Genomic DNA, 27449 nt, shown 5'->3' on the forward strand with positions numbered 1-27449 from the left:
GATTTCAAAATAAATGCCTCAAATCCAAATCAAGATTAAGCATTGTTGAGAACACAGTTATACAATTATATAAACAATTGGCTGTGCAGTCTTTAAAGTAATAGTTCCAAAAGTTGTTTAAAATATAAGGAGTTGTATTTGGAGTCAAAAATACTCAACAAAAATGTCATACAAAGGTATACTATTTTGACTTAAAAAATGTAATGCATGCTTGAACATTATGGTTGATATTCAATAATATAAAATACCAATGGGGCAATTTATCAAAACTGGAGAAGAGAGAATTTGAGGATGTGCATGACAACCAATCAGCTTCTAGCATCAACTTGTTTAGGTAAGCTTTGAAAATGAAAGCTACATGCTGACTGGTTGACATGCACAGCTGCTCCAGATTCTGGCTGGTAAGGTTTCGATAAATCTCCCTCCCTACTTTAACCACTTACAGACCGGAAGATTTTCCTGCTTAAGGCACTGCGTCACTCTTCCTGACAATTGTGCGGTCATGCGACACTGTACCCAAACAAAATGTATGTCCTTTTTTTCCCACAAATATAGCTTTCTTTTAGTGGTATTTGATCACCTCTGCGATTTTTATTTTTTTGCGTTATAAACCAAAAAGAGCGACAAAAAAAAGAAACAATATTTATTACTTTTTGCTCTAATAAATATCACCAAAAATGTTTTTAAAAAAACAAATCAAATGTCTTCATCAGGTTAGGCCAATATATATTCTTTTACATATTTTTGGTAAAAAATCGTAATAAGTGTGCATTGATTGGTTTGCGCAAAAGTTATAGCATCTACAAACTATGGGAAAGTGCAATTTTTATGGCATTTTTTTTTACTACTAATGGTGGTGATCTGTGATTTTTAGTGGTACATTGCGGTGGACAGATCGGACACTTTTGACACATTTTTGGGACCATTGACATTTAGCGATCAGTGCTATAAAAATGCACTGATTACTGTGTAAATGTCACTGGTAGGGAATGGAGTCAACATTTTGGGCGATAAAGGGGTTAAATGTGTCCCCTTGTGAGTGTTTCTTACTGTTGGAGGATGGGACTGACTGAGGGAGGAGACATATTGCTGTTCCTACTTACTAGGAAACGGGCTATCCCCTCTCCTCTGGTAGAACAGGGATTTGTGTGTTTACACACTGTAGCAGAGCGTCCCAGAGAGAGCCAGGAAAAGTCCTGTTCAGGGTTTATACATCTCCTAGGCTCCTCTCGTACCCATTCAGAAATCTCTGATCCATGATCCAGTTTGGGTCTTGGTCCTCTTCCCCAGGCTAATTTAAGCTCACCTGAGCAGACAGCCTTTGCTCTCTGCCTGGGACATACAAAGTTGGTCTGTGAAGAGAAAAGGTTGGTAAAAGCTGTTAAGCAGTTTATGTAGAGACTGTCAAGCGGTAGGCTTGTTCAGCCTGGTAGTGAGGGCTGCATATTGTATAGTTAGAGCCGAGACACGGCTAGGATTTGTGTTTTGCTATTTTTTGTCCTTTATTTGTTTTCTAGAACATTGTACAGCACCTATATATGGACTTGTATATAACACAAATAAACACATCACTGTTTGTCACTACATCACTGGATTTGGTATCTGTGCCTGAGCAACTGCTCATTCCAAGGAGCTTTGTACCTGCTACCTGTCCCCCAGGTTACAACACACACATCATAGTTCTGGCCCTCGTGCCCGCGATCGCTGGTGGCCAACGACCATCGCACCCACTGGCCTGGTGCATCGGGTCCCACGCCGTGTAGTGGGCACGTGCACGTGCTTCCGGTGGCTCTTAAAGAGGACAATGTACCCGTACGTTGTTTTGCAGAAACGTGCCACTTAACTGATGTATATCGGCATGAGCCAGTCAGCAAGTGGTTAAATAAACACATATTCATCAGGCTTAAGTTTAGTGTGAAGTCCCCTCACTAGGGTCATATCTCAAATAGAATCTCATATGGGATAAAGTTTAATTGGCAACATTTAAACAATTTTTCTCCTTTGTTGGTGGTTCATCTAATTAACATTAGTCACCCACCATGTTTCTAAATATGAAAAAGGGAAAAGAGGTGTACAAAGTGGCTATATAGTGTAGTAGTTTGTTTTATTAAGTGATTAAAAATAAAAAGATAGTAATGCACTCACAAAAGCTCAGTGTATACAAGCATATCACAGTGGAGCACAAGTACTTGACAAAGGGGCTGGGGAGCGGTGGATCTGAGCCCATGGGGACCACTGCAGATGGAGTTCCCTCACTGTGATTGGTGTACAGACGCTGGGACTGCTTTGCTTCCAAGCACCGACGCGTTTCAAAGGCTACATCTGCCTTCTTGACCGAGGAAGGAAGAGATGTAGCCTTCGAAATGTGTCTCCTTTCAATAGCCCCAGCACTCTTGACAGCTATTCCCAGCAATGCTTGGAAGCTTGGTGCTTGGCTTACTACAGCTACCTGGTTCCCAGATTCAGCTGTCATTAATTAGATCTATCGAATTCCTCAGGGTGTTCAGAACATTGTTTCACATTAATTGTTGTTGGTTACTTTGTATCCAGCAATTTGTATATCCATCTTGCAGCTGACAAATCAGAGATTGATCTGCAGTCTAGCTTTATGTTAACAGTTATTTTATGACATATATATATCCCATTCATTTGTATACCTGCATTAATAGGCTACAATATATTCTGCAGATGTTTTTGTGGTTCAGCTGCATCTCCTCTACCACACAAATCTAATACCTATTAAATTAACACATTTAGTTATTTCCTGGACCTCTTGGATGCTGGACGAGGGTCAGGTAAAATATTATTTATTCCTGTTTCTGAATAGCCCCTTTCATTTTCTTTTTTTTATCCAATTGCCTCTAGGAAGAGGATTGTTTAAATTAAAATTTGAGCACGACATGGAAAAGACACCACCCCTTTAACTTATTATGCTTGGAAGATGACTTAGAACTGTATGTGATGTTACAAAACAATACAAATTTTACAGACAGCATTAGAAACAACACATTCTGGCATCACATTTTTTGGATGTGTAGTTTGTTTTTTAATTTTACTTTTACATTTAGCTTGGTTAAAAAATCAGCAACACCCCAATCTAAATATGTTGTAATTTCAACCTTAAAGAAAATGATGTTTTAAAGTAGTTTTGCTATGAAACCTGATTTTCTTTTTTAACAAGTAGTAATAGACCTGAATTTATTAGTGGAAGTAGCAGCCATGAGAGATCCAAAAGCTATAGGAAAGCTTACACTTAAAAAAGAAAGGTTAAGTCCTTAACTTCATTGAAGCTTCTGTTCTTGCAGTACCTCCCTACAATGTCTTATGCCGCATACATACGATCGGAATTTAAGCCAGCAAAAGAACGATGAGAGCTTTTAAACGGAAAATGCAACCATGTGCCGGCTCCATCGGAATTTAGCTGTCCGAATTCCCGCCAGCAAAAATTTGAGAGCATGTTCTCAATTTTTACGATTGTCTGTAGCAATTCCAACGCGCAAAATTCCTACTTATGCTCGGAAACAATTTGATGCATGCTTGAAAGCATTGAACTTGATTTTTTTCTTAGCTCGTCGTAGTGTTGTACGTCACCGCGTTCTTGACGGTCAGAATTTGGTGTGACCGTGTGTAGGCAAGACAGCTTAAGTGGAATTCCGTCTGAATTCCGTTGGGAAAACCATCAGAGCTTTTCCCACCGTGTACGCGGCATTAGGCATTGGGAAAATGTCAAAACAGAGTGCAAAGAAACACTTCAAAAACACAGCCCCACATTCCCTGAACCCCCTCACATCCTCATATCTCTAATTATTCCAAAAATATTTAGAATATAGACTTCAGGTCTGTGTTCGTTAGAAATTAGCTAGCATCAGGCACACAAGCACCTGAATAGGAAGCAAATACAGTAGAAAAAGAAAAGGTAATACAAATGAGAGTGTATTATCTGAGGGACAACAGCCACAACTATTGCACAGTAACTGAACAGTATGTAAGTAGCTCGGTAAGGCCGCAATGTAAAATGGGATGACAAGGCAGATTTTATTTGGACATAAGTGTTACAATGTATTAATAAAGAGACAATAGCAACAAATATTATACAGTGGCAATATGTACAATAAGTAAGCAGGTGGGTTAAGGGGATTCGAAGAAATTAGAGTGAATTATCTGTGTGGCAACAGTCAGAAATATTGTTCAATGGCTAGGCAGTATAACTGGAGCTTGGTTAGGCCAAACAAAAAAAGGGAGATACAAGTCAATTTCTATTTTCAAATAAGTATTAGCCCTTGTACACACGGTTGGACAATCCGACAACCAAATACGACGGATTTTGTCCGACGGATTTTGTCCGAAACTGTTGCATACACACAGTCGGACAAAGTTGTCAGAAAATCCGATCGTACTTAATGTGATGACGTTATTTCGTTAAGACGGGACTACGTTCAGGCTAGTAGCCAATAGCTTTGGTCTAGGAATTTGATCTGAGCATGCGTGGCACTTTGTCCAATTGGAATTCTCTACACATGATCGGACAAAGTCCGATCGGATCATGTGGTCGGAAAATTTTATAGCCCAGCTGGAAAATTTGGTCCGTCGGATACTCCAACAGAAACAGTCCGATGGAGCCCACACACTGTAGGATTATCCGACAACACGGTCCTATCAGACATTGTCCATCTGAATGTCCGACCGTGTGTACAAGGGCTTTGAGTATAATAGCTGGGAGACGTTAGTCTGAACTATTTTTGAGTATGACAGCACTGGAATAGGTCTCAAACTTTAAGGCACAATACAGAATTTACTGTGCAGCAAACATTAGATTATGGGCAGCTTGGGTCCAACTGCAGAAGAATTATGTGGTGTCTTTTCTATTACCAGAGCACTAAAATATGCCACAAAACACTAAACCCAACCACACATTTTTGCAGAAAACAAACAGTTATCAATAAACATGAAATAAAAGAAAATAATAAACCCCAATTAAATAACACAATAACTACAAGGGAGGCCAGCAGCTAAATGACAATTAAATTTCTGTCTGACACACACAAGACCAAAGCCTTGTACACACAATCGGATTGTCCACAGACAAAACCTCAGACTTTTGTCCAAAGGCGTGTGACTGGATTTTGTCTTGCATACACAACAGCACGGAATTGTCGCCCAACAAATACGAACATAGTGAAGTACTATGTGGTTTTTCAGCTCTTAGTGCCACCCTTTGGGCTCCTTCTGCTAATTTTGTGTTATTAGAAGTTTGGTGAGTGTTGATTTGCGCTTTTCATCTCGTGCTTTTCAGTTCGCCCTGTTCATTTCGTGCTTTTCAGTTCGTTTCTGAATGGCTGTTCGTCAACCAGATATGTTGCGGAATAGGAGGAGATAACGTGTTATTTATTATTGGCCTTGGAGTTATTGCTTTGACCCAAGTCCAGTCCAGGAACAGGAGGAGGAGGATTTCTTGGACCAAAAATTGGTTGCTTTACTAATCATGACCAATTATGTCATATGCCTTTGCTGTGGGACCTCCAGGAAAATAATCCGGATGATTTTCAGAATTACCTCCGGATAATGGACCACTGCTTTCACCAACTCTTGGCATTGTTGACCCCCTATATTAAGAAGCAGGGCACATGCATGATGCTTTTATTTTATTTTTTGGTTGAATAATGATTTGATTTGGTATATTTTCTATATTTCTGGATGCATAGAATGCACTTTGTGGTAATTTCTATTGCCAGATAACAAGTCTAATATTTGTTTTCTTTTTTTAATACACAATAAAAAAAATTATGTATAATAATACTTGGCTATGTGTTTTACTTCAAATGACAGTTTGGGAGTAGGCAGTTACATTTAAAAGAATACAATGTAAAATTGACAAGGAACACCAACATTGTTGTATCTTTGATCTTAAAAACTACAGGATACAGGTGTTGTGGTAAGTTGCCCAAACAAAAAAAAGCATAATAATATTATTCTTGATATCTCTAGAAAATTTAAGCCTTTTAAAATATGTTTGCCATAACTCCATCAGTATCACCAGCAAAGCATCTTGATTATTATCACATTAAAGAAGAAGAGAATGTGCGCTGCATTTCGATATTTCATAATTTGCCTACGTCACGAATATTAATTCTCCTTTATGAACGTTAGTTTACAAGATCGACTGCTTCCAGCTTGTCCTTGCTTCCGAGTATGCGTGTTTGGACTTTTGACTTTTGTCTGATGGACTTGTGTACACACGCTCAGAAAATCCAACAACATACATTTGTCCACTGAAAATTTGAACGCCTGCAATCCAACATTTGTCTGCGGAAAATCTAACAACAACTGTCCGATGGAGCGTACAAACGGTCTGAATTTCCATCAATAGCCTGTCATCACACATTTCCCGTCCGAAAATCTGAGTGTGTACGTGGCTTTAACAGGAGTTTTGGGTCTCTGAACTTTGAACATGAGGGGAGGTACATATGAGTATGTAGTCCATCACACTGAACTCCACGATATTATAGAGCAAAGTATAACACCCTGACTGCTGGGAACCAATCCTTTTATAGTGAGAGGTTGGCACATAACAAAGCCCCCATTATTGGCCAACTCTAAGCCCTTGTACACACGGTCGGAGATTCCAACGAAATGTGTCCGATCGGACGGTTTTGTCGGATATTCCGACTGTGTGTGGTCTACATCGGACTGTTTCCATCGGAGTATCAGACGGACCAAGTTTTCCAACTTGTTGGTAAAATTTTCAGACAAAATGCTCCGATCGGACATACTCCGATCATGTGTAGAGAATTCCGATCGGACAAAGTGCTACGCATGCTCAGATCAAATTCCTACACCAAAGCTATTGGCTAATAGCGTGAACGTAGTCCCGTCGTAACAAAATAACGTCATCACGTCGGATTTTCCGACAACTTTGTCGGACCGTGTGTATGCAACAGTTTCGGACAAAATCCGACGGACAATATCCGACGGATTTGGTTGTCGGAATCTCTGACCGTGTGTACAAGGGCTTAGACAGTTCAAAGGCCAGGCAATACATTCTGGTTACAAAAAAAAAATCTGGTGAATTACCACATTAATTCTCCATGACACCTCTAATGCCGCGTACACACGTAGCGGACTATCCGGCAGACTTAGTCCGGCGGACTGTCCGCCAGACTTTCTGAACGGGCTACTTGCCCACACACGGCACTTTTTCCGCGGACTAATACGGCGCACTAAGTCCGCCGGACTATCCGCCGTACTTTTGAAATGAACGGACTCGCCCACACACGCAGAGGAAAGTCCGCTCATTTTGAGCATGTCTCCAGGTAGGCGGGGCCCGCGAAGGAGACGTCGCTGTCCCCGCCACCCGGTATGGACTTAAAGGGGAACCCCAACGCCGAAAAAATCGGCGTGGGGGTCCCCCCAGGTCCACATCAGACCCTTGTCCGAGCACGCCAACCGGCCGGCCAGGAAAGAGGGGGGGACGAGCGAGCGCCCCCCCTCCTGAGCCGTACCAGGCAGCGTGCCCTCAACATGGGGGGTGCCTTGGGGAAAGGGGGGCCGCGCACCCCCCCCACCCCAAAGCACCTTGTCCCTATGTTGATGAGGACAAGGGCCTCTTCTCGACAACCCTGGCCGTTGGTTGTCGTGGTCTGCGGGCGGGGGGGCTTATCGGAATTTAATAAGGGGCCCCCGGATGCCGGCCCCCCACCCTATGTGAATGAGTATGGGGTACAATGTACCCATTCACCTGTGAAAAAAAGTACAAAAAAAAACACAACACAGGGTTAAAATAGTTTATTGCACAGCTCTGGGGGTCTTCCGTCTTCGGGGGTCTTCTCGCTGGACTCCTCCGCTATCTCTGCTAGCTCTTTTACTAGCGGAGGAGCACGGCTTTCTTCCTCACCGCCGGCCTCTTCTTCCGACTTCGGGGGTCTTGTCCCCCTCTTCGGTTCTATTGCCAGGCCATCGCGCCTTCTTCTAGCTCTTTTACAGGCGGTGGCCCGGTCTTCTGCCGCCGCCGCTGCTTCCGTCTTCTGTTCTTCTGTTCAGATGTTGCCTCGTCGCTCCCTCCGCTCACAATGACGGGGATCGGGCGCGCGGCAACTTATATAGGGACATCACCGGATGATGTCCCCGCCCAGTATGATGTCACAGAGGATGCTGGGACTGTGACATCATACTGGGCGGGGACATCATCCGGTGATGTCCCTATATAAGTTGTCGCGCGCCCGATCCCCGTCATTGTGAGCGGAGGGAGCGACGAGGCAACATCTGAAGAGAAGAACAGAAGTTGGCGGCGGCGGCGACGACGGCGGCGACAGAAGACCGGGCCACCGCCTGTAAAAGAGCTAGAAGAAGGCGCGGTGGCCCGGCAGAAGAACCGAAGAGGGGGACAAGACCCCCGAAGTCGGAAGAAGAGGCTGGCGGCGAGGAAGAAAGCCGGGCTCCTCCGCTAGTAAAAGAGCTAGCAGAAGATAGTGGAGGAGTCCGGCGAGAAGACCTCCGAAGACGGAAGACCCCCGGAGCTGTGCAATAAACTATTTTAACCCTGTGTTGTGTTTTTTTTTTTTTTTGTACTTTTTTTCACAGGTGAATGGGTAGGGGTACATTGTACCCCATACTCATTCACATAGGGTGGGGGGCTGGTATCCGGCCGGTATCCGGGGGCCCCTTATTAAAGGGGGCTCCCGGATTCCGATAAGCCTCCCACCCGCAGACCCCAACAACCAATGGCCAGGGTTGTCAGGAAGAGGCCCTTGTCCTCATCGACATGGGGACAAGGTGCTTTGGAGTGGGAGGGCCGCGCGGCCCCCCCTTCCCCAAGGCACCCCCCATGTTGAGGGCACGCGGCCTGGTATGGCTCAGCCGGCCGGGTAGTGTGCTCGGACAAGGGTCTGATGTGGACCTGGGGGGGACCCCCACGCCGATTTTTTTCGGCATTGGGGTTCCCCTTTAAGTCCATACCAGGTGGCGGGGCCAGCGACGTCTCCTTTGCGGGCCCCACCTAACTCGGGAGGGGCGGGAAACGTCCATTAATTTCAAAAGTACGGTGGACTGGCATACGCACGGCCGGGTTGGCCACCGAAATGCAAGTCCGGCGGGAAGATTGGAGTGCAAAACTACTTTCTAAGTCCGCCCTACTTTCGGGTAAAAAAAGTCCTCCGGAGGCTACACACGGGGGGGATTGTCCGGCGGACTTGAGTTTGCCGGACTTTTCCACCCGATTGTTTGATCGCGTGTACGCAGCATAACATCCATGTTTTGCTCGAAACCCATGGCAGAGGTTAAACCAAATCTCATCTTTCCTTTGCCTCTAGTCTGTGTTAAATGTCTCCTATTCAGCATCTATTTTCTCAAGTCAAAGCAGTTTCATGTTTTAGGATAATATATTATCTAGTTTACCACTGTATGCACTGCCATGTTTTTTTTTTTGTTTTTTTAATTTAGCATTATAGACTATTTTGTATGGATTACTATAACTGATTTCCTTCATTGTAATTTCAAACTGCAAAATTATAAAATCTGGAAAGGTCAAAGGGATGGAGTCTAAAGCCCCGTACACACAAGCGGACTTTTCAACATCCAAAGTCCGTCAGACCGAGTCCGTCAGACTATCCGATCGTGTGTGGGCTGCAACGGACTTTAGCTTCGCAAAAGTCTGACGGACTTTAGAAATGAAGCATGCTTCAAATTTTCCCGACGGAACTCCGCCGGACCCGGTCCCCTTCGAAAAATTCGCTCGTGTGTGTGCTACTCCGACGGACTAAAACCGACGCTAGGGCAGCTATTGGCTACTGTCTATGAACTTCCTACGTCGAATCCAGTCGTACGTCATCACGTTCGACTCCGTCGGAGTTTGGTGTGATGGTGTGTGGTCAAGTCCGTTCGGTCGAAAAGTCCGCCAGAACTCCGTCGGAACTCCGTCAGAACTCCTTTGGAGGTCTGTCAGACTTAATCCCTCTCGTGTGTACGGGGCATTATATTGTTTTGACTTTAAAGTTCCTTTCCCAGAATTTTGGTTATAGAAATGTGGGATTCTGGGAGATCCAAATTCTCCAATGATTGTTTAGGGAAATGAACCGATGGCGCAGATAAGACAAACTATAAGTGAAAACGATTTTGGATTAATCAGCTATCTTTACAATTAGTACATCAAGTTTATTTACAGTTCTCAAACAAAACATTTATACCCAAACATTGTCCAGCTTTGAAGAGGCATTTTCTTTCTGGTTCTGCATTTCACATATCTGGGTTTGTCTTACATAGGTTTTAATATGTTCTTCAGTTATCTGGACCCAGTAATTTCCTTACCAGAATTGAATAAGTATGCTTTCTTGACTTTCCTGTCTAGCATCACCTTAGATACCATGAAGAATATAATTATTTCATGATGAAGTGACCACATATACAGTATCTCACAAACGTGAGTACACCACTCACATTTTTGTAAATGTTTTATTGTATCTTTTCATGTGACAACACTGAAGAAATAACACTTTGCTACATTGTAAAGTAGTGAATGTACAGCTTGTATAACAGTGAAAATTCTCTGCCACCTCGAAATAACTCAACACACAGCCATTAATGTCTAAACCCCTGGCAACAAAAGTAAGTACACCACTAAGTGAAAATGTCCAAATTGGACCCAAAGTGTCAATATTTTGTGTGGCCACCTTTATTTTCCAGCACTGCCTTAACCCTCTTGGGCATGGAGTTCAACAAGCAAACCCTATTAAAGTTTAAATGACACAAACATGAAAAGTCAAAAGTGCTAATTTTAAAGGCTTTTATGCAAGTTATTGAGATAAAAAGTGTATGGAGACCTGGGTACTGCCCTAGGGGACATGTATCTGGAGGCTGCCCTTAATGAAGGGGCACTGTCAGGAAAGTTCCCATGGTAGATGCTGGCCGCTCTGGTGCGCCTTGGTGCACGTGCTCCTGTGTGCACCGGTGTGCGCTAAAAAGCGTGCAGCGCTTGGCGCCAGTCAGTATATTTGAATTGATGGATCTGTGCTGTCTGATCTGCAGCTCCATGTGACCCCGCTCCTGTTATCTGTCTTGAACATTGATCTCCTGACTACCCAACTATCCTGCAGATCATTTAATGTTGCTGTAGGCCTCTTGGCAGCCTCCCTGACCAGTTGCCTTCTCGTCTCTTCATAAATTTTGGCGGGACATCCTGTTCTTGGTAATGTCACTGTTGTGCCATATTTTCTCTACTTGATTGTGATTGTCTTCACTGTTTTCCATGGTATGTTTAATGCCTTGGAAATTCTTTTGTACCCTTCTCCTGACTGATACCTTTTAACAATGAGATCCCTCCGATGCTTTAGAATCTCTTTGCAGACCATGGCTTTTACTGTAGGATGAGACTAAGAAAATGTCAGGAATGACCTACTGGAACAGCTGAACTTTATTTTGGGTTAATCAGAGGCACTTTAAATGATGGCAGGTGTGTACTGACTCCTATTTAACATGAGTTTGAATGTGATTGCTTAATTCTGAACGCAGCTACATTCCCAGTTATAAAAGAGGGTGTGCACACTTATGCAATCACATTATTTTTTATTTTTACTCCCCCCCCCAAAAAAAAAAAGATTTTCAGTATTAAAGGTGGAAAAGGTAAAAAGTTCTGAAATGATTTGTCTAATTTTTTTTACATCACAGAAATATGGCATTTTAACAAAGGTGTGTAGACTTTTTATATCCACTGTATGTACATGCGATTTTTTTTATTTTTAATAAATTTGCAAAGATTTCAAACAAACTTCTTTCACGTTGTCATTATGGGGTTTTGTTTGTAGAATTTTGAGGAAAATAATTAATTTAATCCATTTTGGAATAAGGCTGTAACATAACAAAATGTGGAAAAGGTGAAGAGCTGCGATTACTTTCCAGATGCACTGTAAACTCCATTACTCTTATTGGAGAGTGCGTTTACTAAAGGCAGTTGCACTTATTTTCCCTAAGAAAATGTGCTAAAGCTCTGGCCTTGGTTTGCTAAAGCATTTTATATCATAAATCACATTTTTAATAAGGTACTGTTCTTACTTTTTTTTTTTTTTCATCCTTTGCTGCATTTCAGTGCACTTATTTCATGCATCCTTTTTTGAAGTCACTTTGCGGTGGTGGCACTAGGTACCATTGCTCAAATAAAAGGGCATGATCATCGGGATGACTTGGGGCTGAGGCCGCTCTTTACCTTCCAAACACCTGGAGCTGAGTTTTGCAGTGTTGATTGTATTTTTCAGGGTGCGTTTTCTGATGATGACAACATTGTACCTTGCCTGTGTAATGCACATTGAAACAACCACTTGTAGTCTCCTAAAGAAGTCCAACTGACAGGTTGTCAACACAGAAGCACAATCAGGAGATAGAGCATTGTAAGTCTTTAACAGGAAGTTCTTAACCACTGTCCATATGATGTTTATAAACAGCCTAAGGTCAAAGTGGTTATACCGGGAAGATGGTTGAGGCTACAAACATGATCCTGGTATGTTTTTTCTGCCAGCAATTTCCTATCAGATAAAACTGATCTGAGGGGAGATAGAGCTGCTGGATCACTTTTACAGGCAGCAAAAGAGGGTCTTCTATCCCGCCACCACCGCCGCCTTTACAGGGGTCACCCGTCCATTCGGGGAGCCCGGTAAGAGTGCAACCTGGTGGCATCAACTACCAGGGACACAGTGAGAGGAACTGGTGTTGTTTGTCCCAATGTGTGAAGTCAGAATCTGGATCGACAAGTACTTTGTCACTTTCAGTTTCATTTTTTGTAAACAAGCCATTCCTGGCTTGTGAAAGTGTCTGATAAAAACAATCTTGGTTTTATCAGATGCTTTGGAGACCAGAAAAAAGATCTGGGGATGTGTTCATCCCTTGTGATAGCAATAGAGTTGATTCCAAAAAAAAATGAAGGTACAATGTAAAAAAATTAACAAATAATGTTAACGGGAATCCTACGGTTCATTCAAAGGGGGCGGGGTCACCCGCAAGCGTCACTGGGAAACCCCGGGGTTTCTTCTTGTCAGAGGGGGCAGGGTCACGTGACGGGTGGCCCTGCCCTCAGCTACTTAAGAAGTGTCAAGCTGGTGCCACGTCATTGGCTGGGTGCCTCTGGTGGAGGCAGGATCCTGTGCATGTTCCTTGATGGAGTTGCTGGAGATCATCCATCGCTGGAGATCGAGAATTGGATTACATCGCTGGAGTAGGAGCATGGATTTATTGGATTACATCGCTGGAATCTTTTATTTTTATTTAATTTTTTTTAATAAAGGACTTCTCCCACTGTGTGTGTGTGTGTGTGTGTGTGTGTGTGTGTGTGTGTTTTTTTTTTTTTTACCATTACAGTTTTTTGTGAAATGGTAGGGGTACAATGTACCCGGTACCATTACAAACAGGGAAAGGCAGGCTCTGGGGGTCCCCTTGTTAAAGAGGGCTTCCAGATTCCTATAAGCCCCCCGCCCGCAGACCCCCACAACCACCGGGCAAGGGTTGTGGGGATGAGGTCTTTCTCCCCATGTTTAGAGCATGTGGCCTGTTACGGTTCAGGAGAGGGGCTGCTCTCTTGTCCCCCCTTTTTTCCTGCAGCCTGCCAGGTTGCATGCTCGGATAAGGATCTGGTGTGGATTTTTGGGGGAACTCCACACCATTTTTAATTTTTTTTTATTTTGGCGTGGAGTTCCCCTTAAAATCCATACCACGCATTTTTATTTTTTATTTTTCAATGACTTTCAATGACTTTTATGTGAATTGTCGGGACTGGCAATTCATTAATAGCCGGTATTAGCGCTTTTTTTCCTTTAGAAATGTAATTTCGCTCTCGGACTGTTATAAATACGGGAAACATGCGCTACTTTACGGGCATACTATAGACAGGTACAAAATTTAAAGGAATATTTCACTTTTATTGTTTCACTTTAAGCATTATTAAAATCACTGCTCCCGAAAAAAACTGACGTTTTTAAAACTTTTTTTGTGCATTGATACATGTCCCCTGGGGCAGGGCCCAGGTCCCCAAACACTTCTTATGACAATAACTTGCATATTAACCTTTAAAATGAGCACTTTAGATTTCTCCCAAAGACTTTTAAAGGGTGTTCCGCAGCTTTTCGAATTTGCTGCAAACACCCCCCCAAATTTTTCGCTGTTCGGCAAACAGGCGAACAGCCAATGTTCAAGTCGAACAGATAGCCCAGCCCTAGTCTCTATATTATATTTGAGGGTTCCAAGTAATTTCTAGCAAAATAGTGCTAACTTTTACATATATGACAGAAATATTAGAATTCGTTTGGACTGTAAGCAGTTAATAAGACCTTTATGGCAGAATCACCAGCGATTATTTTAATGAAAGCTGTTGATTTATAGATACCAGAAATTACTTTTGAAATACCATTAACATGTTAAAGCGTATATAAGATTTTAATGTTTGGGTTTACATCCACATAAAAAAATGGCCAAAACCCATTACAATTTCCCTTTAAATCACAATCTGTCTTTATGTATGGCCAGGTTTGTTGTGAACACTGGAATTTATCAACTGCTTATGGAGGCAGTTATCATAAACAAACAGTTACCAGTATTACAGGACACGTCTCCTCAGCAGCTGTACTTTATATGCTAAGCTTTATGTGTCCAAACCTAAAATGCCATTTTCTGAAGCTGACTGATCCTCTTTAGGCTACTAAAAAGAGTTGGCAGCAGGTGGATATGGAGCAGCAATCACTTTCAAGAAACATTATTTCATACTGCTTGGCAAAGCAAAGAATGCTTGGCATGTGAAATACAAGTAACTATCCATCTGTAAATGCAAGGCATGGATGATAAAGTTTTTTTTTTTCCTCTGATAAAATGCCAATGCGTATATGTTTTTCTTGGATTGTTTCTTGGCTAAGGGATCACATTTTTTGTGTTTTACGGCCTATTTTTATGGAAAATGAAAGCAAATATTACAATGTATTTAGCAATACCAGACATGCCTCAGCAAACTAAGATAATTCAGGCAAGAAAAATGATTTAAACCATTTTAATTAATTTCCTGTAATTGTTTGTTAGTAAACACAATTGCTTTCTCACTGTAAAGTGCTTGTAACCCTAAAAAAAAATTTTTTTATAGATAGCGGGCGAGCCCACTGCATTCCCGCAGGTCTGGCGGACGCGATATACAGAGGCAGAAAAGGGAACTGCCTATGTAAACAAGGCGATTCCCCGTTCTACCAGATGATATGTCAGAGATCTTCTATTCCCAGTGATAAGGAGCAGCGATCTCTGTCATGTCCCTGGTAGCCCATCCCCCCTACAGTTAGAACACACCCAGGGAACACACTTAACCCCTTGATTGCCCCTAGTGTTAGCTCCTTCCCTGCCAGTGTAATTTTACATTGATCAGTGCATTTTTATAGCACTGATCAGTGTAATAATGTTACTGGTCCCAAAAAAAGGGTAAATTGGGGTCAGATTTGTCCACTGCAATGTCGCAGACCTGCTACAGATCATTGCCATCACCAGTAAAAACAAGTAAAAAATTAAAGTCCTTAAATCTATCCCATAGTTTGTAGACGCAATAACTTTTGCGCAAACCAATCAATACACGCCTATTGCGATTTTTTTTTTTTTTACCAAAAATATGTAGAATATATATCGGCCTAAACTGATGAATACATTTGTTTTTTAATATTATTTTTTTTTTTTGGATATGTATTAAAGCAGAAAGTAAAAAAAAAGATTATTTTTTTCAAAATTGTAGGGATTTTTTGTTTATAGCTCAAAAAGTAAAAACCGCAGAGGTGATCAAATACCACTGAAAGAAAGCTCTATTTGTGGGGAAAAAAAGATGTCTATTTTTTCTTGGGGACAGCATTGCACGACCACGCAATTGTCAGTTAAATTGACGCAGTGCTCTATCGCAAAAAATGGCCTGGTCATTAAGGGGGCAAATCCTTGCGGGGCTGAAGTGGTTAAACAGCACAGTGCTTGCGCTGTCTAATCTGTCCCTCTGTAAGATGTAAAAAAAACCTGGCTGATCCTGCTTGTTCCTGTGTCCCCGTGTGTACTGGCCCCGGTAATTATGGCTGCTGAGCCCTGATTACTGTGGTCAGTTTACGTGCCTCTGTCATCCTCCGATCTCCTCTCTTCCCCTCCCTCATCTGACTCCCAGCCCCCATCTAAGTGCTACAGCGAGAGGGGCTGAGCGAGCAGCACAGCGGTCACGTGACCTTTCCGGCTGAAGTCAGAGAGATCTTGGTCCCTCCCAATGTTGCCCGTAGATGGAGTAAGAGAGTGTCTGGGAGTCACATGATGGGCAAGAAGAGATCTGAAAAAAGGTATTGAGAGGCATTCTATTTTATTTTATTTTTTTCAGTTTTGCAATTACAATTACAAGAAACATTAACAACTAAAGCCCAAACGGGCCACACACAATATTACAACAGACACTTCAGCATTTGGCTCATTGTACAGAGGCATCCTTTTTTAACAAACCGTTACACTGTGTGTAATGGCTGGATAAAAGAGAGGGGCTGGCAGTGAGTTAGTTTTAAGGTTACAAACATTTTAACTATATCTCAGCGTCACAAACCGAAAAACACCCCCTAGCATTTCCAGTCACAACCATCTGGATTCATTTACCATTTATTTCCTGGAATCTATCTACCCCTAACTCCTAAGGGATGCAGGCAACAAGAGGTTGTACTTAGCTAAGAAAACCCCTCCTCCAGACAAATGGAAAAAAATGCCTATGATTTCTCTTGGGATGTGTGATATCATTTTGGCCTGTAAAAAAAAAAAAAAAGTTTATAAAATTTTCTACATTATTATCTTTTTTATGTAACTCTGTCTATTACCACAGTCTGCATGGGAAATATAACCCAAATAAATACTTTCTGCGCTCGGTGGAAAAGTAATGATACATAATAAAGTCAGTGCATGCTGACAGCTGCACTCGCATATAAAAAAGAAGAAAAATGTGCTGTAATTAAACGTGTTTATATCCTTATATGGTTAGTAAAGTGCATTTGGTGAAATCCAGAAAATAAGATGAAATTGATAAGATCAGTGCCATCATGCAAGAAGGAGATGATAATGTGCAAAGTCCAAACATAAAAATATAAAATGTAAAGAGTCCCAGTATATGATTCATGAAGGTGGTGTTCAAAATGTGCACTCCTAATTCCTTAATGCTGCAGGTGATCACCAACTAGTGCTCCAGAATGAGTATAATAAGTCTCTTATTCAGGTCTAATCTCGCTTTAGTGAGTTCACCCCTCACTCTAGGTATGAAGTGTAACCCCTTTTAAGGCGACCATCGGGTGGCATGGCTTAGAAGTGGTTCATATCTCTCCACCATGAATTGCGCAAACAGTTTATTATGGATCATAGTGATATAAAAAGAAGAAGCGCTCATTGCACAACGTCCTCCGATAAAACAATTTATTTCAAAGACATCTACTTACCAGGCAAAACAGGCATTCAATACTGATACTCAACCTGCGCCCCAGCGGGCTTACTGACATCACCACTATGTCTTCCACCTGACACACGTTTTGGCATAATAGACGTCATCAATGGGGTAATGGGCATTATGCCTGAAATCTTTAAAAAGCAGTTTCAGGAAACAGGTGTAGGTCATTAGCGATCTGCTAATGTTATCATATAAACCCAATAAATTTGCTAAAATTAAAATATGTATTGTAACAACTGCATGATTTCACAGACCATCCTACGAGGTCAGTATGACAGTAGCAGTGTAGTCTTTGAAATATATGATTTGTAACTTCCTTTTTTTTCTGTTCTTCCTACTTCTCTAATTACATATAAACTTCCAAGGTTTTAATCTGTTCATTGGCTGTGAAAATGACAGTGCTTGCTGTATATAAGTGGCAGCAGTGAGTTCTAACATCTCAAGCAGGTGCTTTCCTATACCACCAGATTACCCACAAAAGAGAGGAGGAGTGCTGAACAGGTTTGCTATGTTCTTTATATGCATAGCAAGGCTTCGTTTTGAAATGCACCTTTAGTATAACAAAAATCTGTATCAAATATCCAATGCGTTTTTTTCATTATAGATTTTTTAAGATGTCGGTAAAAATATTTACTTATCATTTTATTCAAAAATAAGAAGCTGTTCATTCTAAAATGTTCTCAACCAATATATCCACCTCCTTAAATGCCTCGGATAATATGCAATGATGTTCTTCTAAGACTGCAGAGTGTTTACCTTTGGGGCTAGCTGGCACAATTTCCAAATTATTCATGCTTATACCTACGTCCAATGGCAGCAAAATGTGCCTGCTGTTTAGATTTCAGAGGCTAAAAGCCCAAATATACTGTAACTTTGAATGTTATTGCTGCACATTTTCTATGCAAGCAGGTAGTCTGGAGGATTTTATTTACATTTGAAAATGAATCAATAAAACAAAATCAAACTGGTTTAACTCAAAGGACAAATTCCTTGATCTATGCAAGTCATTTACATCACTTGAAATGTTAAGTAAAATAAATATCTAAAAATATTATGTATTTTAATTGCAGCTTTAGTATTCATAACACATTAATAAGACAATAAAGCTACTTACTCTTCATTTTGCATTGCATTATAGTGCATAAAATGGATATTATCTTAAAGCGGTATTAAACCCAAAAGCAAACATGTATTATATTGCAGCTTACCAATACTTAGATGTGATGGTTGTTTTCGTTTTCTTTTTCAGGCTTTCTTTCGTTTGTTTTACCTGATGATCTAGCCAGTAAATCTGTTGTTGTTCAAAAGAACAAGCTTTTAGAAGTTAGAGAGCTGAGACAAACCATTTAACACTGATAGAAGTGCTTGCAATGATCAGCAATGAATTATTTATGTAAAAACTTTATCTCAAAGGGGAAAAAAAAATATTTTGGTAACTGCTTAAAAACTGTGATCTGGAGATGGCTTAAAATTTTTGCTTATTTAAATATGCTAGCATTTCTAACCTTCTCCTCCCCCCTGATTAACAATGCTGCTGTCCAAAGGTGTCCCTGTGCTCCTTCATCCAGAGTGCAGGAACTTTAACTTCGGGAGCTACTGGCCAGAAGGCCACAAGGGGAAAGCAAAGGAAAGAAACCAAAAAAAAACAAAAACAAATGCAGCCACCACATCTACTGACTGGTAAACTGCAATATAGTACATGTTTAATTTCGGTTTAATGCCGCTTTAATAAAATGGTATTGCTAATTGATATCTATGGTACCCCATAACTCCACCAGCCTGGTTGGGTTTAATCTCGCCCCAAAGACGACCTTCCAGGATATCATACAGTTATTGTAATATATAGGGGGAAACTGGCGCAGTGTGGCTTGCGTTTGTTTCAGTTATTTTAGGGGGATTTAGTTATTTGTTTTACAGTACAAGACAATAACAATAAAGTTGAACATTGAAGCAACTATCCAAGTATCAATTTTGAGTTTTATTTCATGAACCCACACACTCACACATTTGCCTTCCTCTTTCTCCCTGCCACCCCCCAAAAACAAACAAAAAGTAAATAATAAAAACACATTAGTATTAAAAGGGCTGTAAAGGTTCGCAGTTATTTTTTTTTAAATAACAAACATGTTATACTTACCTCCACTGTGCAAAGGTTTTGCACAGAGTGGCCCCGTTCCTCTTCTGGGGTCCCCCTGTGGCGCTCCTGGCTCCTCCCCACATTGAGTGCCTCCTCAGTGACCCGCTTTCCAAAGGGTCACCTGTGCGGGCTCGCTCCTGAGTCCTGCTGCTGCGTCCATTGACACACACAGCAGGACTCGGCCCCACCTACCAGCTCCCATGTCGCTGGATTTGATTGACAGCCAATGGTTTCTGCTGCTATCAATCTGGGGAGTGGGGCGGGAGATGACAGCTGCAGGATGTGATGGAATAGGGTGGCTGCTCTCTACTCTTTCTTGATGTCGGCCTCCTTGGGGTTGTGCTGTCTCACCTTCAGTTTCCTCCTCTGCTCTATCTGGCATAGGTAGGTTCTGTGGGGGATTAAGGTGGTAATTAATCTCACTTGGTGCCTTAACTGTATTAAATTAGCCTCAGGACCTGTGTAATTCATATGTATTTGAATTAAAAGGGATGAGGTGGCAACCCTAATTACAAACCACACCAAAATGCATGTTAAAACAACCTATGCCAAAATGTGGACTAAAGGACCAAAAGGAGATCACAGGCAGCCCTCCTCCTTCTACACAGATCTTGTGTTCTCAGAGGAAAAACGTCTCCTCTCCTCCTGAGAACAAATGTTCTCTACTTCATAAACAGGGTGCCAGAGGAGAAGGATGTTCTCTGAGAACTGCTGAGAACTGAAATGAGATAGATTATCTCTGTTTGATAAACGTACACCATAAGTACATTGTCACGGAAAGCCTGTATGCCTGCAAAGGCTTTTTTTCTGGCATACATCTCAGAAATGTTAAATTGGTCTTTCTGACGGTAGATGTATGCAGCAAATGTTGCAAAAGATTCATGCTGGTTCACTGATTACATTTTTAAATTTCTTTTAGTATCAGCTTTCAGCTTTTGGACTGAATTTGCTGAGCATACCAAGTCTTAAACAAGTTAGCAGTCATTTGAAATTACTATATTATTATATTTTTTCCAATTGATTCCCCTTGCCAGACTCATAGCCACTCACAACCTTCTTTCTGTGGGCCTTAGAGAGTTCTTTTGACCTAGGTATGATAACACCATACACATAAATAGCAAATAGATCATCAGACCCTAGACATCTGGGGTTTAAAACGACATATTCCCTATACAGAGGTACCTTGGATTATGAGCATAATTCGTTCCAGAAGAATGCTTGTAATCCAAAGCACTCATATATCAAAGCTAGTTTCCCCATAGGAGTCAACGGAAACTCAGATAATTCGTTCCACAGTGACTGCTATTGTATGCAGTACTGCATGTGGCCAGAGGGGGAGGGGGCACTGGAGACACTGGGAAACACTCAGAGCCACTCAAATGCAGTCGGAGACACTTGGGAACTGAGTGCTCTTGCACATCTGGCCAAATGCGGTACTGCACACCCCAGAGGCTTGAATCCTGCTCATCTTGCAAGACAACGCTCACAAACCGAGTCAGGATTTTTAAAAGATAATGGCTCGTGTAGCACTAACCCCCGAAGGAGCTGCTGGTTATTTTTGGGCTTAACGCTACCTTCCGTTCTCCTTGTTGCACGTCTAGGGGATGTCCCGTGGTAGATGGCCCAGTAACTTGAGACTGACAATAGATCCACTTGAATGGATTTTATTTGCAAACTCAGACAATTGAACTGTCTTTCAACTTGGGATCAGAGGGTTTGAAAAGGAATACTCTTAATGTCAAAGTCCAAAACGTTAAAGAACTTGCTTACTTTGACTGCATCCAGAAAATAGCCATTCGCAGCTGGATGATCACTCGGGTTGGACAGTCCCTCTCTCACAAGACCTAGCAGCCAACAAGGTGCTTACTCAGGAACAAAGTCTTTGTCACAGGTGTTGTTGCAGAACATGTAGGGAAACTAAGCTTTAGAACACTTGTAGGATACCTGGATCTTTCAGCCTGCTTGGCGATATCCACAAGACCGGATACTCTCGGTTACTTCAGCCCTTCCAGGCTCTTGTTAAGAAAACCAACCCGTACGTGGTGTTCTTCTAAAGAGTCCTCCCCTGAAATGCTTGAAGTACACTGGGTCTCTCATGAACCGGAGACAGCACCCAACCACCTTAGAATCCTCCTTTAGTTTCCTTGCCTCGGGCTAGCCAGCCCCGAGACATTAAAGTTGAGAGGATCCGCACCCCAGGCCATAGCCTTCCTAGGGGCTGGTCAGGAGAGCCAGGACCATGTTATCAGCACATCATACTGGACCGAAAACCCCGAACCACGTGACGTCCGCATCTTAAATACCCTCTCCCAGAGGGCACAGCGAGAGGGCCACTCTCACTGACCTGGCTCCGAAAGAGAGTAACTTAAGCACCTAACCAGACCATAGTTCCACGCCTGCTACAACAGACAGTGCCCCCTGTGGCCAGGCTGAACATCTTAGCCCTTGTACACATGGTCGGAGATTCCATCAGAATGTTTCCTATCGAACCGTTTTGTCGGATATTCCGACTGTGTGTGGTCTGCATCGGACTGTTTTTCCAACTTGCCGGTAACATTTTCTGACAAAATGCTCCTATCGGACATACTCCGATCATGTGTAGCCTACTCTGACGGACAAAGTGCCACGCATGCTCAGATCAAATTCCAAGACCGAAGCTATTGGCTACTAGTCTGAACGTAGTCCCGTCGTAACGAAACAATGTCATCACATTATGTACAATCGGATTTTCCGACAACTTAGTCCGACCGTGTGTATACAACATCACTTCCGGACCTCTTCCGGAATTAATCCGTCGGAATTACTCCGACGGATTTAGTTGTCGGAATCTCCAACCGTGTGTACAAGGGCTGACAGTCCAGTCAGACTGATGCAGAGGTCCAATTTGGACAAATATACCCAAACCAAACTGCAGTTCAGGCAAAGTTTTTAACTTTGAAAACCGCATAGCGCGTGCTCTTCAGGAGCCGCTACTACACTCGTATTGTGAAACGCTCGTAAACCATGTTACTCACAATCCAAGGTATTACTGTGTAGTTTTTAATCATTGGCCCTGGAATCATTCCCCCTGGAACACCTGATTCTGGGGGAATAATGGGGGAATTTTAAGTCTAGGATTCTATTATATTGCACGGCATACAATTTTGTAATAAGCAAAAGCATATTTTATTATTTATTTGAAGGACACATTATTGTCAATAAAATCCATACTATTAGTTCCAAATCTTATAGCTTTTACACAGAGCTTAAAATTGACACAATTTGCAATCACAAATCAATTGTTCAGGATTTACTGTGAAGCGGAGGCTAGCTCATCATGTCCAATATGAAATTACAATTATATCTGTGAACAATCATAACATATTATTAAAAGGTAAATTTAAATCATATAATATATAGTAAATATACCGTATTTATCGGCGTATAACACGCACCCCAAGTTTAGGAGGGAATTTTAAGAAAAAAAACTTTTAGGAGGGAAGTTTAAGGGAAAAAAAACTTACATTTAAATGCTCATCAATGCAACCTTATCAGTGTCCATCTGCAGCCTTGTCCATCATTGCACCCTTGTCAGTGTCATTTGCAGCCTTGTCATGCAGCCTTGTCCATCATTTGCAGCCTTGTCAGTGTCATATGCAGCCTTGTCATGCAGCCTTGTCCATTATTGCACCCTTGTCAGTGTCATATGCAGCTTTGTCATGCAGCCTTGTCCATCGTTGAACCCTTTTCAATGTCATTTGCAGCCTTGTCCGTTTTATTTGCAGCCTTGCCTTGTAAAAATGGCGCTGCCGAGATACAGAGCCGGGTGTCCTGTGTATCTCCGTGGCGCTCGGTAGTTCTCGGCAGCTTTCGGCCGTTCTCAGCAGTTTTTCGCCCGCTCTCGCCAGCCGAAATGGCCGAAGGTGGCCCAAAAGCTGCCGAGATCAGCGGAAGGCAGCCTAAAACTGCCAAGAATGGCCAAAAGCCGCCGAGAACAGCCGAAGGTGGCTGAAAGCTGCCCAGAGGCTCACAGCGGAGGGGGAGCAGTGTATAACATGCACCCACGATTCTCCCCTGACTTTAAGGGGGGGAAGTGCGTGTTATACGCCAATAAATACGGTAAATACAAACTAAGCAAAAAAAAACAACAAAAGCCATATATATGTTTTCTGTCCCATAAATATCATAATGTGCTAAAGAGGAGGGAAAGGGAAAAAAATATCTCCTCTTTGGAACATTATAATAATTATAGGACAGAAAATATATTTTTTGATATTGTTTTTTTTTTGTTTTTTTTTGCTTAGTTTATATTTATGTTTATTATATCATTAAAATATATGTTATTATTGTTAACATGATTCTTCACAGATATAATTGTGATTTGAAACGGGATATGATGAACGGACCTCTGCTGCCGCACATACCCTCAAGAAGCAGTTCATAATCGCGAAATGCATTGATTTTAAGCTCTGTGTTATAAGTGTCCACAATGTAGGTATAAGGTATAATCTGCTGCTGATTAGAGATATGTTGCAGCAGCTAAAATATATGGAAGGGTCAATACATTTTGTCTGCTTATATTTGTTGCTGACTTGAGGTTTGCAGTTTTTATCATGTAAACTTTTTATTGCAATAATACCGCCTCTTCTTTGTGTTTGCAGGTGACTCTACTGGTGATAATAATAAGAAAAATTCATTAAACAACCAGAGGAAAAGTCAATTTCCTGAAGGTAATTTTTGCAATTAAAGTAATTATAAACCCTGACAGTAGTGGCGCTTGTAAATGATGGGGCACACCAGCAGGCATTGGATGACATGTGAAGCAATTTAATATTTTTTCAACAAATACCTTTTGTGTTTTGTGTAAGGAGGGTCACAAGACTTTTTTTCTTTTTCGTATTTAGTGTGGCCCGGGTTGGGGCTAAGCCAGAGAGGATACTGTGTCCTGTGACATCACCTTAGCTGTTTCAGGTTTCCACCCCCTTCCCCAGGCAGTACAAAGCAAAGTGGAGCCGTCAGTCAAGGATCTGATACACCCATCCAAGCCTTGGGGCAGATCATATCCTAGACTGACAACTCTAGTCCACTTTGCATGACCTGGGGAGGGGGAAGAACCTGAAAAGCCAAGGGAAGTCACAGGACATCTGACTGACTCCAGTTTAGCTCTTCCCCCAACCTGGGCCATAGTAATTATGGGATTTCCTCTACCATTAGCCATATATAGACACAGTTTACTTAGAGAGAAGAAGAGGAGCGTGTGAAATGTGGCGGTAAAGGAGCAGAGGCTCTATGAGCCCCCAGATAGCTGCCACCACCAACAATGTGTTATGGGTGACACGAAGGTTACCCAAAGGCTAAGATTTTAGCTCTACACAAAAGACACAAGCCATTCTAGCAATTATTAGGAAGCATTTTTGGGGGGTTTGGTGTCACTTTAATCATTTCAAATTATTTTATACTTAATGCAGTATGCATCACATGTGATATACACTTTCAGCCACTTCAACCATGGGTGGATTTTAACATTGAAATAGTGGGATTGATTTACTAATCTTACAATGCAAAGTCTGCTGCAACTCTGCATAGAAACCAAACAGTTTCCAGGTTTTAGCCTAGGTTCTCATTGCTGCGAGTCGCGATGCATAGTAGCCCATTATGCTTTACCTTTGCAGGGAGACAAAGAGGAAGTAAACCCTTTAAGGCTTCATGTACATGGGTGCCTTTGCCCATGCAGCGTAAATACACTGTGTATTTCTAGTGCCTGGGATGTCTTGGGGTTGTGTACAGCTACACATAGACATGAATGGGTGAAGACGGCTGTACACAGCTATGCACCATTATTAATGTAAAGTAGCACATGCATACAGACCGAATGTCCAGAATGCATGATACCTGCATTTGGGACTCTGTCTGCATATGCTAATTGAATGGGTGATACAGCAGTGTGTTTACACTGGCTGGGAAATCGACCATGTGCATTAGGTCTAAAAGTTTCTTTGGCACCAGCCATTTGTCAGCATATAATATACAGTAAATAATCATACCATGCAACAAAGACAGAGATTAATGAAGTGCACAGTGAAATTAAACACGGAGAGGCAAGAGATCCTGTGTTGTCACCACCTGCACTCTTTTCCTGCCAATTGGTACCATATCCTACTTTGTTGCATTGTACTTACCTGCTGGTTGTTCCAGCTTGTCCTATTACTTGTCAATCTAAAATCCCTTTTTATATCTTTTTTTTAAAAAAATTGTAAACTTATGAAAAAAAGATCAACTGAATGTAAATAATCTCATTAAAGTTTATTATTTTAAACAGAATGCTTCCCTCAAGGACACTGCTTCTGGCCAGCTCAGTATACTGTTTTATTACTGTTTTATATAAGAGCTGGATATATTCCTAAATGCACAAAATATAATTGGATATTAACATTTATAGGTAATAACACCAGAGATTGTTGATCCAGTGAATATTCAGTTACCTTCTGGGGGATCAGGAAGGAATTTAATTTTTCCTCTGCTAGAGCAAATTGGGCCATTACTTTTTTTTCCCTTTCCCTGGATCAACTGTGAGTAAAGGATTGTGTATATGGAGGTTTTCGGTTTATCTTGTGTCTTTATTTTTTCTACTGGTTGCACTAGATGGACTATTTTTCAACCTGAATAACTATGTAACTAGCTAACTATGTGAGATACTTATTGTATGGGTGCATATGAGCAGCTACTTTTGTGTATATACAGTATTTCCTTGTCAAAAAGATTTTATTGAACATACAATAAAGTATTTGACAAAAGGTTAATACATAATATACAACAGAAGTAATGAAGCTCAGAGTTATATATTCAATACAATGTAAATGTTATATTCAACTATAATTACTACTATAACAATAACACATATTAATGATATGGTTTATTAGAGAAATTAGCTAGTTAAGTAGGAAAGAGCTTCAAAATCATAATAGGAATAGATAAAGAAGAAAGGAAAGATAGGAAGAGAAGAAACTAGGAAGGGAAGAAGAGAGGTCCGTGGGGTCGAGACAAGGGCCACCATATCACTCAGAATCCATATACTGTAATCACTTACCCATCGAGTCAGCTACCATGGTAATAGAACTTCTTTGTTAAAATTTGATGGTAAATCATTTTTTATCCACGGATGCCATACTTTTTCAAATTTGATAAGTGTGTCAGCTTCAAAAGCTGCCATTTTGGCTTGCGTCATAGTGTTGTTCATCCTATTCACTATCTCATCCACAATCAATGAAGGGGATTTCCAGGCTCTTGCAAGTGTTTGTTTTGCTATGGTGAATAAATTAACAATTCATTTAAATTGGGTGTGTGTTAGAAAGTCTGGCTTTCGATAGATGAGTGCCATTGAGGGATCTGGGGTAATGGATATTCCTAACATTTTAGATGCTATAGTAAAGATCTCATTCCAATAAATTTGAGCTTTGGGACATGACCACCAAATGTGGAAATGTGTTCCTAACTCAGTGCATCCACGGTAACAATCTGATGAGTAGTTATGCACATATTTCGCTATTCTAGCCAGGAAAAGATAACATCTTATTAGTACTTTATAATTCGCCTCTATTGCTAATATATTTGGAGAGGCTGTTTTGGTTGTTAACCAGACTTGATTCCATTGTGTGGTTTCCAGTGTTTGTTCTAAGTCCACCTCCCATTTCTGGACATAAGCTGGTTTTACTGTTTCAGGTTTAGCTAACAATTGAACATATAAGGTTGAGATTATGCCCCTAGCATGAGGGTCGTTTTTACAATATTTTTCAAAGTTAGTTAAATTAGTTAGTGAACTGTCTGTGGTTAAAAGAGGCATAAAGAAAATTTTGATCTGGAGGTACCTAAATAGTTCTGATTGCGGTATTC

The 27449-nt window shown here is 41.4% G+C and overlaps 1 protein-coding gene across 1 annotated transcript in view; it reads left to right on the top strand.

Annotated features, from left to right (window-relative positions):
• LIPC (lipase C, hepatic type) overlaps positions 1-27449 on the top strand; it is a 275926-nt gene that overhangs the window by 53912 nt on the left and 194565 nt on the right. The window contains exon 3 of the mRNA XM_077472827.1: positions 24221-24289. Coding sequence (XP_077328953.1) covers positions 24221-24289 — 69 coding nt within the window. The remainder of the gene's footprint in view (positions 1-24220; positions 24290-27449) is intronic.

The sequence above is a fragment of the Lithobates pipiens genome, unplaced genomic scaffold, assembly GCF_037356315.1.
Source record: "Lithobates pipiens isolate NorthernLeopardFrog02 unplaced genomic scaffold, aLitPip1_a1.2 Scaffold_8, whole genome shotgun sequence".
Classification (NCBI taxonomy): domain Eukaryota; kingdom Metazoa; phylum Chordata; class Amphibia; order Anura; family Ranidae; genus Lithobates; species Lithobates pipiens.